Consider the following 16,970-nt stretch of genomic DNA (forward strand, 5'->3'; position numbering starts at 1 on the left):
GACGCAAAGCATGGTTAGTTCGAATATTGCTTTCAACAGTTATAGACGTGTAAACATGGAGTTCACTAACTCAAATCCGCTAGAGAAAAATTCGTGAGATTAATGGTGTTTTGGGGGATGGTACTCTATCACTTCGAACTGCGTAGGAATGGTTTCGACGATTCAGAGCGGGTGAAAACGACACCATGGATAAGCCAGCCGGCGGAAGACCTGTGACGACGAATACCGATCAAATCACATGGGAAACATCGAGTTAGACCGGGTGGCGCATGATTTGAACCAAAAACACCTTCTGGACCGAATCAACGCCAGCGATATGCTGCTGCAACGGAACGAACTCGACCCATTTTTGAAGCGGATGGTGACTGGCGGCGAAAAATGGATCACATACGACAATATCAAGCGAAAACGATCGTGGTAGAAGGCCGGAGAACCGTACCAAACAGTGGCCAAGCCGGAATTGACGGCCGAAGAGATTTTGCTGTGTGTTTCGTGGGATTGGAAGGGAATCATCCACTATGAGCTGCTACCATATGGCCAGACGCTTAATTATACCATCTACTGCGAACAGCTGAACCGCTTGAAGCAGGCAATCGACCAGAAGTGTCCAGAATTGGCCAACAGGAAGCGTGTTTTGTTCCACGAGGACAACGACAGACCACACACTCCGTTGATGACTCGTCAGAAGCTACGGGAGCTCGGATGGGAGGTTTTATCGAATCCACCATATAGCTCGGGCATGAACTCAAAAGAGGCTTGTGAAAAGTGGCTGTCCGAGTTCTTCGCAAATAAGGAAGGGGGCTTCTACGAGGGGGTATTATGAAGTTGCCTATGTCTAGATGGAAATAGATTATCGAAAGAAACGGCGCATATTTGAACTAAATCCGATCGCTGTAACACTTTTTATAAAGCATTGAATAATGAGTAAAAAAGCAAAAATATAAAAATATATAAAAGCTATATCATGAAAACTGAGCTGATAGAGACAAACTGATTACAGATTTGATTCATCGCGCCCAAATTAACTAGAATCAGTTGATAAATTCAAAGAAGCAAATTTTTAATTTTGTCGGGCTGTGTAATCTTCACATTTATAAATACTGTTTAGTGGACTTGCTACGTGTTTAAAAAATATTATCTTACGTTGATGAGATGCAAGAGGTGTATAAGATAGGCAACAAATTCAAGAGGCTCAAGCAGATTTGCAGTTGATTAGCTGATTTAGAGCAACCTGCTTAGAAATCTTATTTCAATTAAATAAGCAATTGATTACAATATGTATTTGAAGCTAAAAGTTTTAGATATGCTCCAAACTGCCATCAGCTTTTATTTCTGAATTATTTTAAATTGTTTAGGTTTATAAACTATTAAATATTGGCGAAATTTCAACACATGAGGAGTGTCTTTTCAAAACGGGATATTTTTACCGCATAAAAATATAGCTTGCTTTATTTCAAAACAAATGAGGATATTTACAAATTAATTATTTCTAGTGCATGTTAGAATTTTCAAAACGGGATACGGTCATTTTTTTAATAGCTAGGTTTTTAATAATGCCAAAAAACCGAGAGAACGAAAATCGTAAGAGAATAAATTTGATATTTTTGTTATAATTGGAGTACCTACGTTTCGATATCGTTTTTTATTTTTCACTTATGCAGACGATAATTCTCTGTGTATGAGTTTTAAGATACCTTGCTCACATACATTTTTAATCAAAGCCATTCCATTGACTTTGCCATAGAAAAGCTTTGTATAACCGAAAGACGAAGATTGAATAAGAAATGTGAAACACAACGGGTTCTACATGTTCGATATACGGGGTCTTGAAAAGTTATAGTCCGATTTCGACCATTTTTCCATAGGAAATGCCACACCTCAAATACAGTATTTGTGTAGAGTTTTATCCCTCTATATTCATTAGTTCCTAATGTATATAATATAAAGTGAACGAATCAAATGGAATACAAAAGTGACTTATATGGGAAGTATGCGTGGTTGTGAATCGATTTCGGCTATTTTTCATCCATGTTATCAGGGTGTCAAGAAAATATTATATACCGAATTTCATTGAGTAGTTCTTGAGATATGGTTTTGATCCGTATGTGGGCGACGCCACAGTGAGACAGCCCAATAGTAACCTGGTAAAAAATGGTTTTTGACGTGTAGTCCAATTTGGATGAAATTTTCACAGTATATTAACAGATATATGAGTAACAATTCCCTGAAATTTCAGCCTCATAACTTCATTACTTTTTGGTCTAGAGCAAGTCAAAGACTTATACCAAATGACAGCTTGAAATCTCAGCTTTAATTTAATGTAGAGGACATATAGCAAAAGTTTGCAAAAGCACAATAGAATAGTAATAAATTACATTTGTTTTTTTTTTAGTTATTCAGAATTATGCTTTAAAGATCATTTATGTTTTAATAAAAATATTCTTGTTTACATAAATTTTATTTACGTTATTAATTTGATAGATAATTTTGTTGAAGGGCATTGACTTTGGGTTAGATAGTTGCATAATTTTAATTTAAATTGATAGTGCAAGATATTGTTATTATCTAAGTTGTGTTATGATCACTATCTAATGTATTTAGTTTAATTGTTATATTGTAGTGCCGCTTGTCGCCTGGCAGGAAAATAGAAAATAGCCTCTTGCATTATAATTATTTTTGTTGTCCAAAGCTCATATTTCTACGAATGAAGATGTAATGCACTATTTGCAAATATCATCGGATCCTTATATTAATTCATTTAGAATGAGAAACAAATTGAAAAAATTAGAATACCATGATGATGTTAAAAAATTATTGATTGAATGAAAAAAAATATTGTTTTTTTTATTGCATTTCATTGGGAGGTGGTCGTATTAGTGGCCGTGTTATTGTAATTTTTGCATGAAACATTTTAAATGATATAAATTTCAGTAATATAGAATTTGAAGGTTGTATTTAATATATTTTAGAAAATATGGCACTTTTTATGTTGAGGTAGTATGGGTGATGGGGTTAAAAGTGGGCCAAAGTTCAATTTTTATTTCAAATAATGTTTGTAACTATATAACATTCATGTATACCAAAATTGAAAGTTATACCTAAAGTATTACGGACAATACGGCATTTTACAAAATAATACAATTTTAATTTTTTTTTTTTAAACTGGAATTGTCTCAAAAATAACCTGTGCAAAATTTCAGAGCTCTACAATGACTCCTTGTATTTGATGCCGGCGTTGTCTCACTGTGCGCCACTCCCATTTTCCATTTATTTTAAAGTATGAGTGCAGCTTCCTTCTGCCATTTCTTCTGAATATGTTTATTGCCAAAAAAACGTCATAATTACAACGTAGTACAAAACAAAAGGAGATATTTACACATAAGTACACAACGAAAGGGGATATTATTAAAACTTCGTGTCAAAAGGGGATTTCTGTTTTTTTTTTAAATCGTGTAGCTCTAAATGGCAAGGTTCTATTTTAACAAATTATGTAGTTAGAACAATGTAATAACATAGTTCCTCAACATAAAAACTATTTTCAGTAGGTCTATAAATATTTTCATTAGAACGTTTTATGAAAAAAATGTTAAGATGTAGATATCTCCCTTTGAAATGTCAATCCTCACATGTGTTACGAAGAACGTTTTGTTATAAATTGGTTTGACTTTAACTTTATGCATAGTATCTGAGTTAAATGATCATTACTGTCATCAATTTTATCATAATAAATATATATCTTTATACTAAATGTAATTTCTATACCTACTAGAATACCCATCTCATAAATTTAAATCTCTCTTGGACGTTATTTCGTACAGTTATTTAGTATCCTGCAAGGTAACAAAGGTTTCATGATAGGAAATCATGAGGAACGTTCCTATATACAAATCATAAGAAACGTAATGGTAAAACTCATTTGTGAATTATTTTAAAATAAGACTGTTATTTTACACAAGGAATCGAAAGTCATAGCCAGTTGTGACTATTTATATGCAGGCTGCTTCTTAGAAGTATAGAATTTCCTAGAGTGAAAGTTGTCAAGCAAAGGAGTCAGTGTTACAGTCGGGTGATACTGACAAATGATTTGCGGTATTTTGGCTCCGTCAGTATCCATCGTTTGATTTCTGTATATTGCCAGAAGTGATACAGTAAGTGGAACCATGTATTTATTGGAACGGACTTTTGGTGATTGAATCATATTAAGAAATAAGATTGTCAATTGACCTCTCAGGTCATGTGATTTATTAGTTTGGGGGAAATACTGATCAATCTGTGAGATATATTATTAAACTTCATAGATAACTTTTTCGTGCTCTCCCTATATACCTTATACCTCATTTAATGATTTTCACACTGTCATTTCACTTTATGCGTGCGATATTTTAATGAAATATATTTGAAGTTTTTGGCTGTTCCTAAACATAGCTCGTGTTTAACGTTATAGTAACTTTTATGGAAATGGATTATGGGGACCACCCCATTCTCGATTTAAAAAAATCTATTTTTTTATTTTTAATTTAATTCGAACCTATAACTATTCAAGAATGGTCCTTTAAAATTTCAAGTGAAAGTTTTAAAAACTCTTGAAGATATAGCCGATTTATGGTGGGAGCGTCAGGTGACGGCGAGAGCGCCTCAAAACTTTAAACGCATTTTTCTCGAAACAGTGTTTTTACGACTGGCTCATGAGGTTGCTCAAAACCCATTAATCCAAATTTTAATACGTTATTCTATACATGTACAGCTATGGTATGAACCACGATAAATCAAATCGGTAAAGATCTTCTTTACTTTTCAACTTGATTTGTGGCTGAAAAAAAGGCGATTTTCAAAAAAAAAATTTTAATTTGATAATTTATGTGCTAAATTAATAATCATAGTTCATACCAGAGCCAAACATGTAGTCCTTCTAATCCCGTTGGAATTTTTGGTTTCAGATGTTCCAGTGAGCAGAAATCACATGCGCTGCCGAAAAGAAGGGCGTTTGTTTGATCACAAAATGCAAAAATATGCAAAGTTACAAACCTAAAAAATAATTAATGTTCATGCAGAGAAGTGCCGAATCGAACAAACCAGAGAGGAGGAGAGTAATTTCTTCTAATATTGTCTGTATAAAATTATTTTGAGCTGCTTAAATGGACAGCGACTTAGGAAATTTTTGTAGAAGTTCAAAATTATAAATTTTAGAAAGAAAAACTATGTTTCATTTAAAATATTATTCGATAAGTCATTTTATTCGGCTTAAAAATTATTTGTAAAATTTGTATCAATCAAATGCCGTTATATTTCCGTTCTATATATCGAAATTTAGAATTACGTAGTTAGTGTAATATCTAATGCAATTGATTACTACTACAAAGTTACTAAATATTATCTCTCTAAATATTATTAATAGGGGTTTAGAATTATTTAACACACTTACACATTATATCAGAACCTGCAAGAGAAACGCCCACTTTGAAGCTCACTTAAGTTCAAGCGAAGATATTATGGCTTATTACATTAGAGAGGCTCATAAACATAGAAATATGCCACATAACTGCACTTGTGTAGTTTGCAATTACTCTAAGTATGTACATATATGTATCATTAAGGTATTTAATATAAGCATACATATTGGTATGTGGTTAAAGGGTTCACAAGTAAAACCAAGTAAGTACACTTTATATAGTAGGTGTTTGACTATTACTACAGAGTACTTGAATTTGAATATCGGCTTAGTTAGCTCTCTCGAGATCCAGTAAACTGTCATAACCTTCTTAAGAATTTTATAATAATTTATGATATTTGGTACATATATTCTTTGGTCCCCTTGAGGAGGTTGGTATTGAAAATGGGCGAAATCGATTCACTTCCATGCCCACAAAATGGCGAAAACCTATAAAGTGTCATAACTAAGCCATTAAGAAAGTTCTAAAATTTGGTACAAAGGATTACTAGGAAGGGGCATATTTGGATGTAATTTTTGTGGGGAAGTGGGCGTGGCCCCGCCCGCAGATAGGTTTTTTTGTATACATTTCACAAACTAATAAGGCTATATGAACCAAACTTTCGTCGTCGTTTCTCTTAGATACACCATCTCCCATACAAAGGTTAGGTTGAACATTACTAAAAGTGAGTTAACTTACTAACGAAAAACTTTTGAATCACTAAATTTTACTTATATACTATATGTATATAATGATTTTTGGTATATTATATACATATATATGTTATATTATTATATTGGACTTTATGTCGAATATATGGATCAAATCTTTTTCTATCATAAAATTTTTTTCTAATAAGCCGCTCTTTTCCATTAATATTAGTAAGTCCGTTGTATCGTATTACCCGTTTTAAATATGAATATATACATACATAGCTATTTATCTCCGCAGCCATATATTCATTTATTTGCGCACACAAAACATATTTATGCTGACATATAAATTAGAAGAAGCATCGCCTGGAGTCGAATAAATAACTCCATTAAATCAACAGCTTAAAAGAGCATAAGGTTACATTGCCACCGAAAATTGTTCGGGTATAACTTGCATGTATATATACGACCTAACGACCTAAACAAGCTTATCCAAAATTGCTGCTTGGTGAGATTTCTTCGTGTGTGTCAACTAATTTGCATAACTCAACGCTGATTTCAGTTTAGAGATTCTTGACTTGAATATTGAATACGTTGGAAATTCGGAGATTTTGAATATCTCACAAGATGGTTCGTAATTGTTTGAAGTCTCACTTCACGAATTTATAAGGTGTAATAAGCTTACTTCCAGAACACTACTCTGAGTCACTGTTTCTACTCCTTGCTTCAGTAATTGTGGTTATGTGAATTAGTAGATGTATTCATTAGCAGATGCTTACACAACTACATATGTACGAGCAAATGTAAATATACACAAAATATAATTGCACATGTGTGTCTGTATGCACATTAAGAGGTATTATTTTACATAAACACACACATAAACAACGGTATAAGCTACGGTGAATATCCTTTTCACTCGATGTTCTGGTGCATTAAATGATTAAATTTATAGTTTTATTTACAATAGTATTACGCAGCTGTCAGAAAGTGTTTTATAGGTCACTTTGCAACTATATATTGCACAAATCTTCTTACGGCATAAACAACTGCAGCAATAAAAAATAAATTTGTAATTCAAGTTGATTTGTGTAAATGTTTTGTCCGTTTGTGTGCGAATCTTAAGTTGCAAGGACAATTAAGAAAACGGATATAAGCATTCAATTTAAGGCATTTATAAGTACAAAAGTCAACCACAACTGAGTAATATTTCATGTTTGAAAATAAAATAATTTGCTAAATGCTGTTGACGAAGTCCCATTACATCATACGTTCGTATAATTGCTTTCACCACAAAATCCGTATTTTAAAAATTATAGCTTTTAATTAAAGAAAGGCAGTTTTTGTATGTGTGCTTTTAATTGATTATATTTAACTTAATAGTTTCAGTTTGCATAAATCAAAACGTGTGAGTAGTTATTTGCATTTGTGTGTTTCTTTATTTATTATTTATCTGACTATTTGCAATGAGGAAATTTATTGGAATTTATTAAGAAATAGTTCTCGGATTTCAATATTAAATACCTAAAATATTCTTCTTCTTCTTGACTGGCGTAGACACCGCTTACGCGGTTATAGCCGAGTCCAAAACAGCGCGCCACGTATCCCTCCTTCTGGCAGTTTGGTGCCAATTGGTTATACCAAGCGAAGCCAAGTCCCTCTCCACCTGGCCCTTCCATCGGAGTGGAGGTCTCCCTCTTCCTCGGCTTCCTCCGGCGGGTGCTGCATCGAATACTTTCAGAGCTGGAGCACTTTCATCCATTCGAACAACATGACCTAGCCAGCGTAGCCGCTGTTTTTTTATTCGCTGGACTATGTCTATGTCGTCGAATAACACATACAGCTCATCGTTCCATCGTCTGCGGTATTCGCCGTTGCCATTGTTTAAGGGACCATAAATCTTCCGCAAAACCTTTCTCTCGAAAACTCCTAGTGCCATCTCATCGGATGTTGACATTGTCCACGCTTCTGCACCGTAAAGTAGGACGGGAATGATGAGGGACTTGTAGAGTTTGGTTTTTGTTCGTCGAGGGAGGACTTTACTTTTCAATTGCCTACTTAGTCCATAGTAGCACCTGTTGGCAAGAGTGATTCTGCGTTGGATTTCCAGGCTGACATTGTTATTGCTGTTAATGCTGGTTCCCAGATAGACGAAATTATCTACAACTTCAAAGTTGTGACTGTCAACAGTGACGTGGGTGCCAAGACGCGAATGCGCTGACTGTTTGTTTGATGACAGGAGATATTTCGTCTTGTCCTCGTTCACCACCAGACCCATACGCTTCGCTTCCTTATCCAGTCTGGAAAAAGCAGAACTAACGGCGCGGGTGTTGTTTCCAATGATATCGATATCATCGGCGTACGCCAGTAGCTGTACACTCTTGTAGAAGATTGTACCTTCTCTATTTAGTTCTGCAGCTCTTATAATTTTTTCCAGCATCAAGTAAAAGAAGTCGCACGATAGTGCGTCACCTTGTCTGAAACCTCGTCTGGTATCGAACGGCTCGGAGAGGTCCTTCCCCATCCTGACGGAGCTTTTGGTGTTGCTCAACGTCAGCTTACACAGTCGTATTAGTTTTGCGGTGATACCAAATTCAGACATCGCGGCATAACGGCAACTCCTTTTCGTGCTGTCGAAAGCAGTTTTAAAATCGACAAAAAGGTGATGTGTGTCGATCATATTTTCACGGGTCTTTTCCAAGATTTGGCGCATGGTGAATATCTGGTCGGTTGTTGATTTTCCAGGTCTACAGCCACACTGATAAGGTCCAATCAGTTTGTTGACGGTGGGCTTTAGTCTTTCACACAATGCGCTCGATTGTGTGTTTCTTTATTTATTATTTATCTGACTATTTGCAATGAGGAAATTTATTGGAATTTATTAAGAAATAGTTCTCGGATTTCAATATTAAATGCCTAAAATATTGTTTATGTGAAATTGATGAATATACAAATCTACATATATACTAGCAGACCCGGCCACACGTTGTTGTGGCTAAGGTATACATTAAATTAAGTTGGTCCAATCTTGGCTTCGGCGACGATATTGATTACTCGAGGTCGATTTATGTTACGCAGCTTGATGACTACTCACACTACTTTTAGTTGCAAAGTGGGTGGTGATAGTACAGGCAATTTTAAATAGTTTGGGATAATTGACTACATCATCCTGGTTTGTAGCTGTATCAACTCTCATGGACCGAAATTCTAAATTGTCGCATTAAGATCATCATTATCTTTGTTTTTTTTTTACCACCAATATAGGTCATTCAATCAGTCATTTATGGTTATCATATTGAGGTTTCATGTCAGCAAAACTTCTCTTTCAAGTCAATGAAGTGACAGAAATCTGTTGGAAATGCTATTAATCCATCGAGGTGTCAACTGCGACCCTACCATTTCCAACTGCTTCTACAATCGCAATTTGATATTGTTGCAAAAACACTCATATGTTAGTTGTTAATTGGCGATTCTTTATGTGTCGCCACAAATTAAATGACTTTAGGCATGCGATTAGCCCGTCAGTAACAGTTGATTCAGGAATAATTGGAAGAGTCTGGCGTAAATCACCTGTTAACAGGCTCCACCAAAAACGTTTATCGACAATCAAGATCTTTTAAAGTCCTGTGCAGTACCTCCAGCGACTTCTTGAATATTTGGGAAATCTTCGTTATAGCGCTATTTTTGGCGATTTTGCCGACTGGTGTTTCGTTCATTTGCAATTTAGGAGTAATTTCAAGGCCGAATGTGCCGTTTGTTTGCCTACTAACAGGTGCCTATCCCCGTTAACCTTGGAAACCTTGGAACCTTGGTGAAAATGAGTGTAATTGGTTCTGGAATTACATCAGCCCTCATATACTATATATGATAATTTTCTATTCGACTTTATGCCGAATATATAGGTCATATTGTGTGTTATCTTTATAAAATTACATCAATAAATTGCGAGAGTGTAAAATGTTCGGTTGGACGTGAACTTAGCCTTTCCTTATTTGTTACAAATTGTTTTGGGCTATCGACACAACCTTATACAATTGAACAATTACAAAACTATTTTAAGAAAAAAACAATGACAACCTTCAAAATTTTATTTTTTTGTTTTCTCTTTTTATATTTTTCTTGTCAACTCGAATAAAATTCTCTTATTGATATCTTCCTCGCAATTTTTCCATATTTACTCACTTTCTAATCTTTTTCTGGCCTTCCACGAATATTTCAAGACTAAAATTAGCCAGATCTGTTTGAACTTCAACAACCAATAACTTCCCGATTTTAGAAAATTTTTAATTTTCTTCGCGGAAAGTTAAAAAAAAATAGGGGTGGACCACCCTTAACATTTAGGAGGATGAAAAATATATGTTGTCCGATTCTCCACCCTAGCCGATATGCACGCTAAGATTCACGAAAATCGGTCGAGCGGTTTCAGAGGAGTTCAATAACGTACACCGTGACACGAGAATTTTATATATTAGATATAATAGAAAGTCGTGTTAGTTCAACTATTTATAACTAAAGAATGGCTGAACCGATTTGGCATAAATTTGGTTTGCAGGTAGCTTAGGGCCGGAGCGTGAATAAATTGTGGAATAAAAAACGCAATTGACATTCCATATAAAACACAAATTTATTGTTCAAAACATTTGAGTAGGCTTTCTTTTCATAAAAATGAAAACAAAACTCAAAAACGAAAAAGTTATCAGTCACAACATCAATTTGATGAAAAATAAACAAATGACAAAAATAAACACTTATGACGGCCTCTTTAACATATAAACGGCCTCTTTAACATATATTTCCACAGTACATATATACATTTTAAGTTAAAATTATTATATGAACATGAGTTACAGCGTTCTGAATCGCCCCGCCTCGAAAAATTGCGAATTTTGAGCTTTTTTAGTTTTTTCATATAAAATAATAAAAACGTTGGTAATTTTTGATTGATAACAACGTACATCCCTCGGCTGGGTATTGGATCAAATTTAATTTTTATGGGAGATTGAGTCATAAGTAAGAAACGATATTTTTTTCCAAAATTGTGCCATTTTTTAGAAATTCAAATTTTTGAATTATTTTTCGAAATTCGTAGTCTTATATTTCGAATTTCGAGGCAAACTTCGAGAAACGGAGAGCATACTTTTTTAACTTAAGAAAATTTATATTTGGTCCAATACCCAGAAAACATTTTGTCATATAATGTAATAGAGCGTTCCATGCGTTTACATGTGCTGAGCGTACCCTACAAATTTCCTTAGGTCAAGCCGTTTTTGAGATACGATGGATGTTTAAAAAACAGTCATACTAACATCGATTTTGAATTTGTAGATACAGGGCCAGATTCACCATAGGGGCATTGCAACCTCTCGAAGATGCCGAACATACATTTTTATAAATATACTTCATGTGCAAGATGGAGGATCAACTTGCTCGACTTCAAGAGATCAATGCAGCAATGAAACGCATGCCAAATGATGACTACAAAGTCGTGATCAGAGCGGATAACCTACCGTCTGAAACACACGAACGCACATTTAATGCTCCAACAATAGATGAAGTTGCCATCTTGATTGTTGGTGAAAACTTTGAAACACGGGGTATTGTGCTTACACGTCGCGATACTGGACTATTGCAACAAATATCTGAAACCCATTGTTCATATGACACATTGCAATACATGCTGATTTTTTGGCAAGTAGAATATGGATATTATTTTAATATTAAAATGAAGAATCCATTGAATGGTGAGTATAATTATGCTAAAAGTGTGGGTTAAAATACATCATTAAAATACTTGAATATTCAAGATTATCAAAACAAAAAGAGTAAATTTTTTTCAACAAAACAATTGTAGGGAACAAGTATCAATATTAACAATTTAATTAATTTTAACAACTTTTTGTATATGAACTAAGGTCTATGGATATTAAGTAGTTTTTTGCTATTGTAGCGTTTTTAATGCGCAAGTGGATTCTATAAAGATAGCAGCGTATCTATTGCTTCGAAGCGTAGCATATCTGCTAGCATAGCGGTGATATCAGCAATGAGTTCACTGACTACGCGCTCGAGACTGGTAAAAAAATGTTTACCCTCACTTTCAGTCGGTGCCAATTAGATCTTTACAATTAGACAAGTTCACAGTAAAAGAAAAGTAGGACACTACTTATCCTCTTGTGTAAGCGCTGGTCAGTTGCAAGATCCTTCTGATCCACGGAAATTTGTACGAAGCCTAGGGAGCTCTTCGCCCTCCGTAATACTTTCGTAGTTGTAGGAAGCCTGGAAGAAGAGAAGGGTGAATTATCTGAACACTTCCTTATGGAATGCTTCGCGTATACGAGATTGAGACTTGAAATAGAAAAATGTATGCAGATTCATAGTATGTTCACGTAGTCTAAATATCTAATTAGGGTTTCTTCTGACTTCCCAAAGGTCTGTTTTATTGTCTAAGCGAAAACATCTGGAATGCTTTGTTCACATGAATTGTACAATATGGCCGATTATTTGCTATTGAAAGTAGGTGATGCATCATTATAGTTTTAAATTTTTTGATACGGTGATGTATATATAGCTAACTGTTAGCCTTAAGTTGCGGAGCTATCAGCTGATGATTGGGCATGAGTAGAAATAAACACACTTATTTCTTAGCGTTTCTAATTCAATTTTCTTCCAATAAAAACTCTTAAAATATTCTTTAGACGCGTATTACATTCTTCCTTTTAATTTCATCAATACACTACAAATTCAAGCACAATTATATCCGAGTTTATGTAGCAACGGTACGTGCGCATCCAACTTCTATTACGTCTATGGCGCTCTAAAGACTGCGCTAAGGTCAGTTACTTTCGTTGCTTCACTTACTTATATCTTCGTGCATGCATAAATATTACCACCCTCCGAACGGTTGAGGACGTGCTCTGCACTTGAGAGTGCAAAATAATTTATTGCAACGCTGGCCCCTGAGCAGACCAACGGACATACATACATACATGCAACACTTAAGCTCAAAGAATGTGTATGGATGTGTGCTGGCGCTGAGCAGCAGCCGGCCCACACTTCTGATGCAAACATACATAAATATGTATATAGTATAGCCTCTTATCTGCTAGTGCCTTATACCGTTATACTTATAAAGATGTGTGTGTATAGCGAATGCAGCTACTTACCCGATACTGGCCCAAGTTGTTGACCACGCACGTGAATGAGACATCGCGCCCTTGCGGCACTGAAAAGTTGGTCAATTGCGCCAAGAACTCCGGCTCCGGCTCATCTGGTTGATTATGGCCTGCAAATGGAAGTGATGACAGCCCGTTTGGTTAGTTGCTTGGTTGAATGGATTGCGAACGTGAGAATTATATGGAATATTGTGTGTTAAATGCATTCAAATGTGCATGTATGTGTGCGAATGTTAGTACGAGTAAGTGCATGCGTTTCGTAGCGTCAAGTGAAAATGGTGGGTTAAGTGCGCAAAGCACATGTGTGGCACAAATAAATTTGCTGACAACACAGGATGATAAACTACAACAACAATGGCTGCATAATTCTCATATCTAATGCACTTTGCAAGCGCTCAATTACGCTGCATTCAAGCGTTGGAGCTCTACAGTGGAAATATTTCGTATTAAATGTTCTTGCTCAACTACGGAGAACACTTTTATCTTTATATTTTTAGAGCGTTTCGGTAAGAAGATGAAGCATCCTTTTTGTACATCTCAAGGAAATTGTGAGAAGGTAATTGCTCCACAGACAGGTGAAGTATCGATGAACTAGTAGAAATTGTTGCCTTCACTTACTTTTGTGAAAACTATGAAGGTTTGTAAACTAAAGAACATATACAAGAGTCTCATTACCTTTCTTCTTAATCCTAAAAGCCTAATAACTCCGATTCATTCCAAATTTCGATATGTATTATAATTAATGGTTACAAACAACATTTATTCTACGAGTTTTTTTAAAAAATATTCTTTAGACTTTATAGGGTGTTTTATTGGTTGGTCCTTTAAGGAACCACTAGGTCCTCATTTATAGCATGCATTTAGCGCTTCCAAAATAAGGCACTAAGAAGTATAGTTAATGCTCCTTGGTATGTTAGATCTGCTGACCTTCACCGTGATTTTGCTGTGGATTCAGTAGTAAACGAAATAACCAAACTTGCAAAGTCACGAAATGAGGCTAAGACAGCATGTAAATGAAGAGCATCCAGACTCATCGAAACTGCTGAACCAGAAAACCAACTGAGACGTAAGAGATTGAGTCTGAGACGTTCCGACTTAGCAAGGCTACTGTAGCAGCAAATTAATTTCTCTAACATTTGGTTTTTAATTATTTTTTAATTTATTAGAATTGAATTGTTGTTAGTATTTAATCATTGTTGTATTATTAGTACTTATATGTAAATTATTGTTATCACATTCTGGATCTTCTTCAATAGAATCAAATAGAACCAAATTACTTCGAATCGGCGGAATGATGACATTTGGATCAGCGATGCTGTCGTCGCCAGAGAAATCAGTTTCACAGTCACTATTCGACCAATCAAAATCATTAACGAACTCTTCGGGATCTTCCAGATTAATTAAACGATGACCCCTCTGTGGCATTCTGGATTATTTTTACAAATCACTTTAGTATAATTATACATCTTCAAGTAACTAAATCTTAAATCTAGCTTTCAAAATACCTATCAGGATAGGCAGGAAATCTGTTGGAAATTTATTAAAACGGCTGTAATTTAGTGGTAAGAGGTTCTTCCACATTCTCCATATATCTGATCACAGTAAGAGATGCTTAGTATTTCTAAATATTTCAGAGTATGATAATTTGACAATATATCTTAAAAAATGAATATGCGCGATTGGATATCTCTTATAAGCAATTAATTGTATTTCTATAATGCTAGGATTATATATATCTTGTGGTAATGCAGTTATGTGTCAAATAAGCTCAACCAGAGAGGTGGAAATTATTATATTTCATTACTATCTTTATATTATTATATTATATTTGAAGAAGGTTTGAGCTGATGGTGTTTACGATATCACATATTTCTTCTATTTTATCTACCAAACTATAGTTTAATTAAGATCATACGTTCAAATCTGCTGAGATAACGTTCATTTTGGCCCATTCAAGGTGCGCGTCACTATCTATATGATGGATATATGTACATTTGATTGATTATTCAAAATTAAATAACTTAATGTTATAAAATATGAATAGAAAAAAGAAGCCTATACGCGTTTGCTTCAAGTTGGTACATTAGGTACATTGTTGTATTTTCCTTTAAAAACAAATAGTAGTTTTGCGGGCAATATTCGAAAAAAGTAGTAGTAAATAGATGGCGTTAGTCACTTGTATCTTGCGTTATGATGAAAAAGCTCGGTGACTGTCACACGAGTTTACGCAAAATATCTTGGAATTGCAAGAAAACCGAGAAATTTCTTAAATGGATGGTTACTGTTGATGAATAGTGGTTCAGTAACGAAAACGGTTGTAGTCGAAACGCGGTGAGCCGACTCAAACGATGGCCAAGTAAGAATTGACCGCCGGGAATGGCTATGTCGGCTGTGAAGGCTGTGTCTTTGGATGATTTGGCAAAGAATAATTTACTATGACCAAATTTAATTGGAACGTGTATTGCCAACAATGAGGCGAACTGAAGGAAAGATTGCCCAGAAGCAGTCAGCTTTTGGCAAAAGGAGAAAAATTGTATTCCATTAGGACAGCGCCAGATCACACATATTGATATTGACTCCATAGAATCTTCGGGAAGCTATTTTGCATCCGAGCAATAAGGATATAGCTCCAAGTAAGTACTACCTGTTCCTGTCCATAGCGAAGGACGTTGTTTGTGAAAAATGCGCCTCAAAAAAGAAAAAAAATTTCAACTGGCTGTCGAGCAAAGCGACATAAAGAAATCAATTCATCCTTCAATTTAATGAAAAAATAAAGGATTTATTTTTCCTAGACCTTTTTATTATTATTACGAGGAATGATATGCAATTTTTGTTAGCTTTGTTTTAAAAGAAGAACATAAGAATTCATATTTTGAACTTTAAAGGAATAAAAAAATACAAAGAACTAGTTGTAATCCACTAATTATAACCTAAATGTAATGTAAACACTTAAATAGAATATTGAAAAAGAAAATGTGCCTCAAATATTTGCCTACAATTTTCAAATGAAAATTTCAAAGCGCGTAAATATGTATTTGAGTGTATGTGAGTACGTATGTAATTGCTTGCGTTTTCCATTTTGCGCGCGTAAGCATATAAAAGGCCACACATGGCTGCGATAGTGTTAACATTTCGTAATGAATGAATGCATGCATTTAGGTATATGAGTATGTGTGTGTGTGTGTGCGTGAGTGTACTTTTTGACTCCTACCTTGTGCAAACACGAGCGTACCACTGCCGCTTCCGTTCCGGTAGCCGATTGTGATGAGTAGTAGAAAAACATTACTCCACAAAGTGCCTACGCAGCAACATTTAAACTGACCCATAATGGTGAGACGGTGGCGCGGCCAATGCGCTTATGGCCAGCGAGTAGTAGTAGTGCAATGAGCGTTAGCTTGAGAGGCGAAGAGGCGCGCGAAAGTGGGAAAAGTTGCGCGTTTTATGCTAACTGTAATTGCGCACATATGTATGCGTACGCATGCGTGTGTGCGTGTGAGTATATATGGATATACGTTGAAGCTGGCTGACACAGCACACAGAGGGTGTAGGCAACTAATGCCACTTCGCTGCCTCACTATACAGCTGATTTTACTTTTTTTTTGAACTTTTTTCTTTCTTTATTTGCTGAGCCTTGCAGCTGTGGTGGTTAGAGTTGCACGAGCCGCCTGAATTCAGCGAGTTGCAGGTGTCCAAGCGTAAGCTCTTTTTATTTTGTTGTA

General features: G+C 35.2%; 1 protein-coding gene across 1 annotated transcript in view; it reads right to left on the reverse strand.

The window, feature by feature from the left end:
* LOC105218479 (lachesin) overlaps positions 1-14,676 on the reverse strand; it is a 40,907-nt gene extending 26,231 nt beyond the window's left edge. The window contains exons 1-2 of the mRNA XM_054227408.1: positions 14,487-14,676; positions 13,243-13,361 (exon numbers count right to left, since the gene is read on the reverse strand). Of these exons, the coding sequence (XP_054083383.1) occupies positions 13,243-13,361; positions 14,487-14,676 (309 nt within the window). The remainder of the gene's footprint in view (positions 1-13,242; positions 13,362-14,486) is intronic.
* Positions 14,677-16,970: the final 2,294 nt, after the last annotated feature.

Source organism: Zeugodacus cucurbitae, chromosome 3 (genome assembly GCF_028554725.1).
Source record: "Zeugodacus cucurbitae isolate PBARC_wt_2022May chromosome 3, idZeuCucr1.2, whole genome shotgun sequence".
NCBI lineage: Eukaryota > Metazoa > Arthropoda > Insecta > Diptera > Tephritidae > Zeugodacus > Zeugodacus cucurbitae.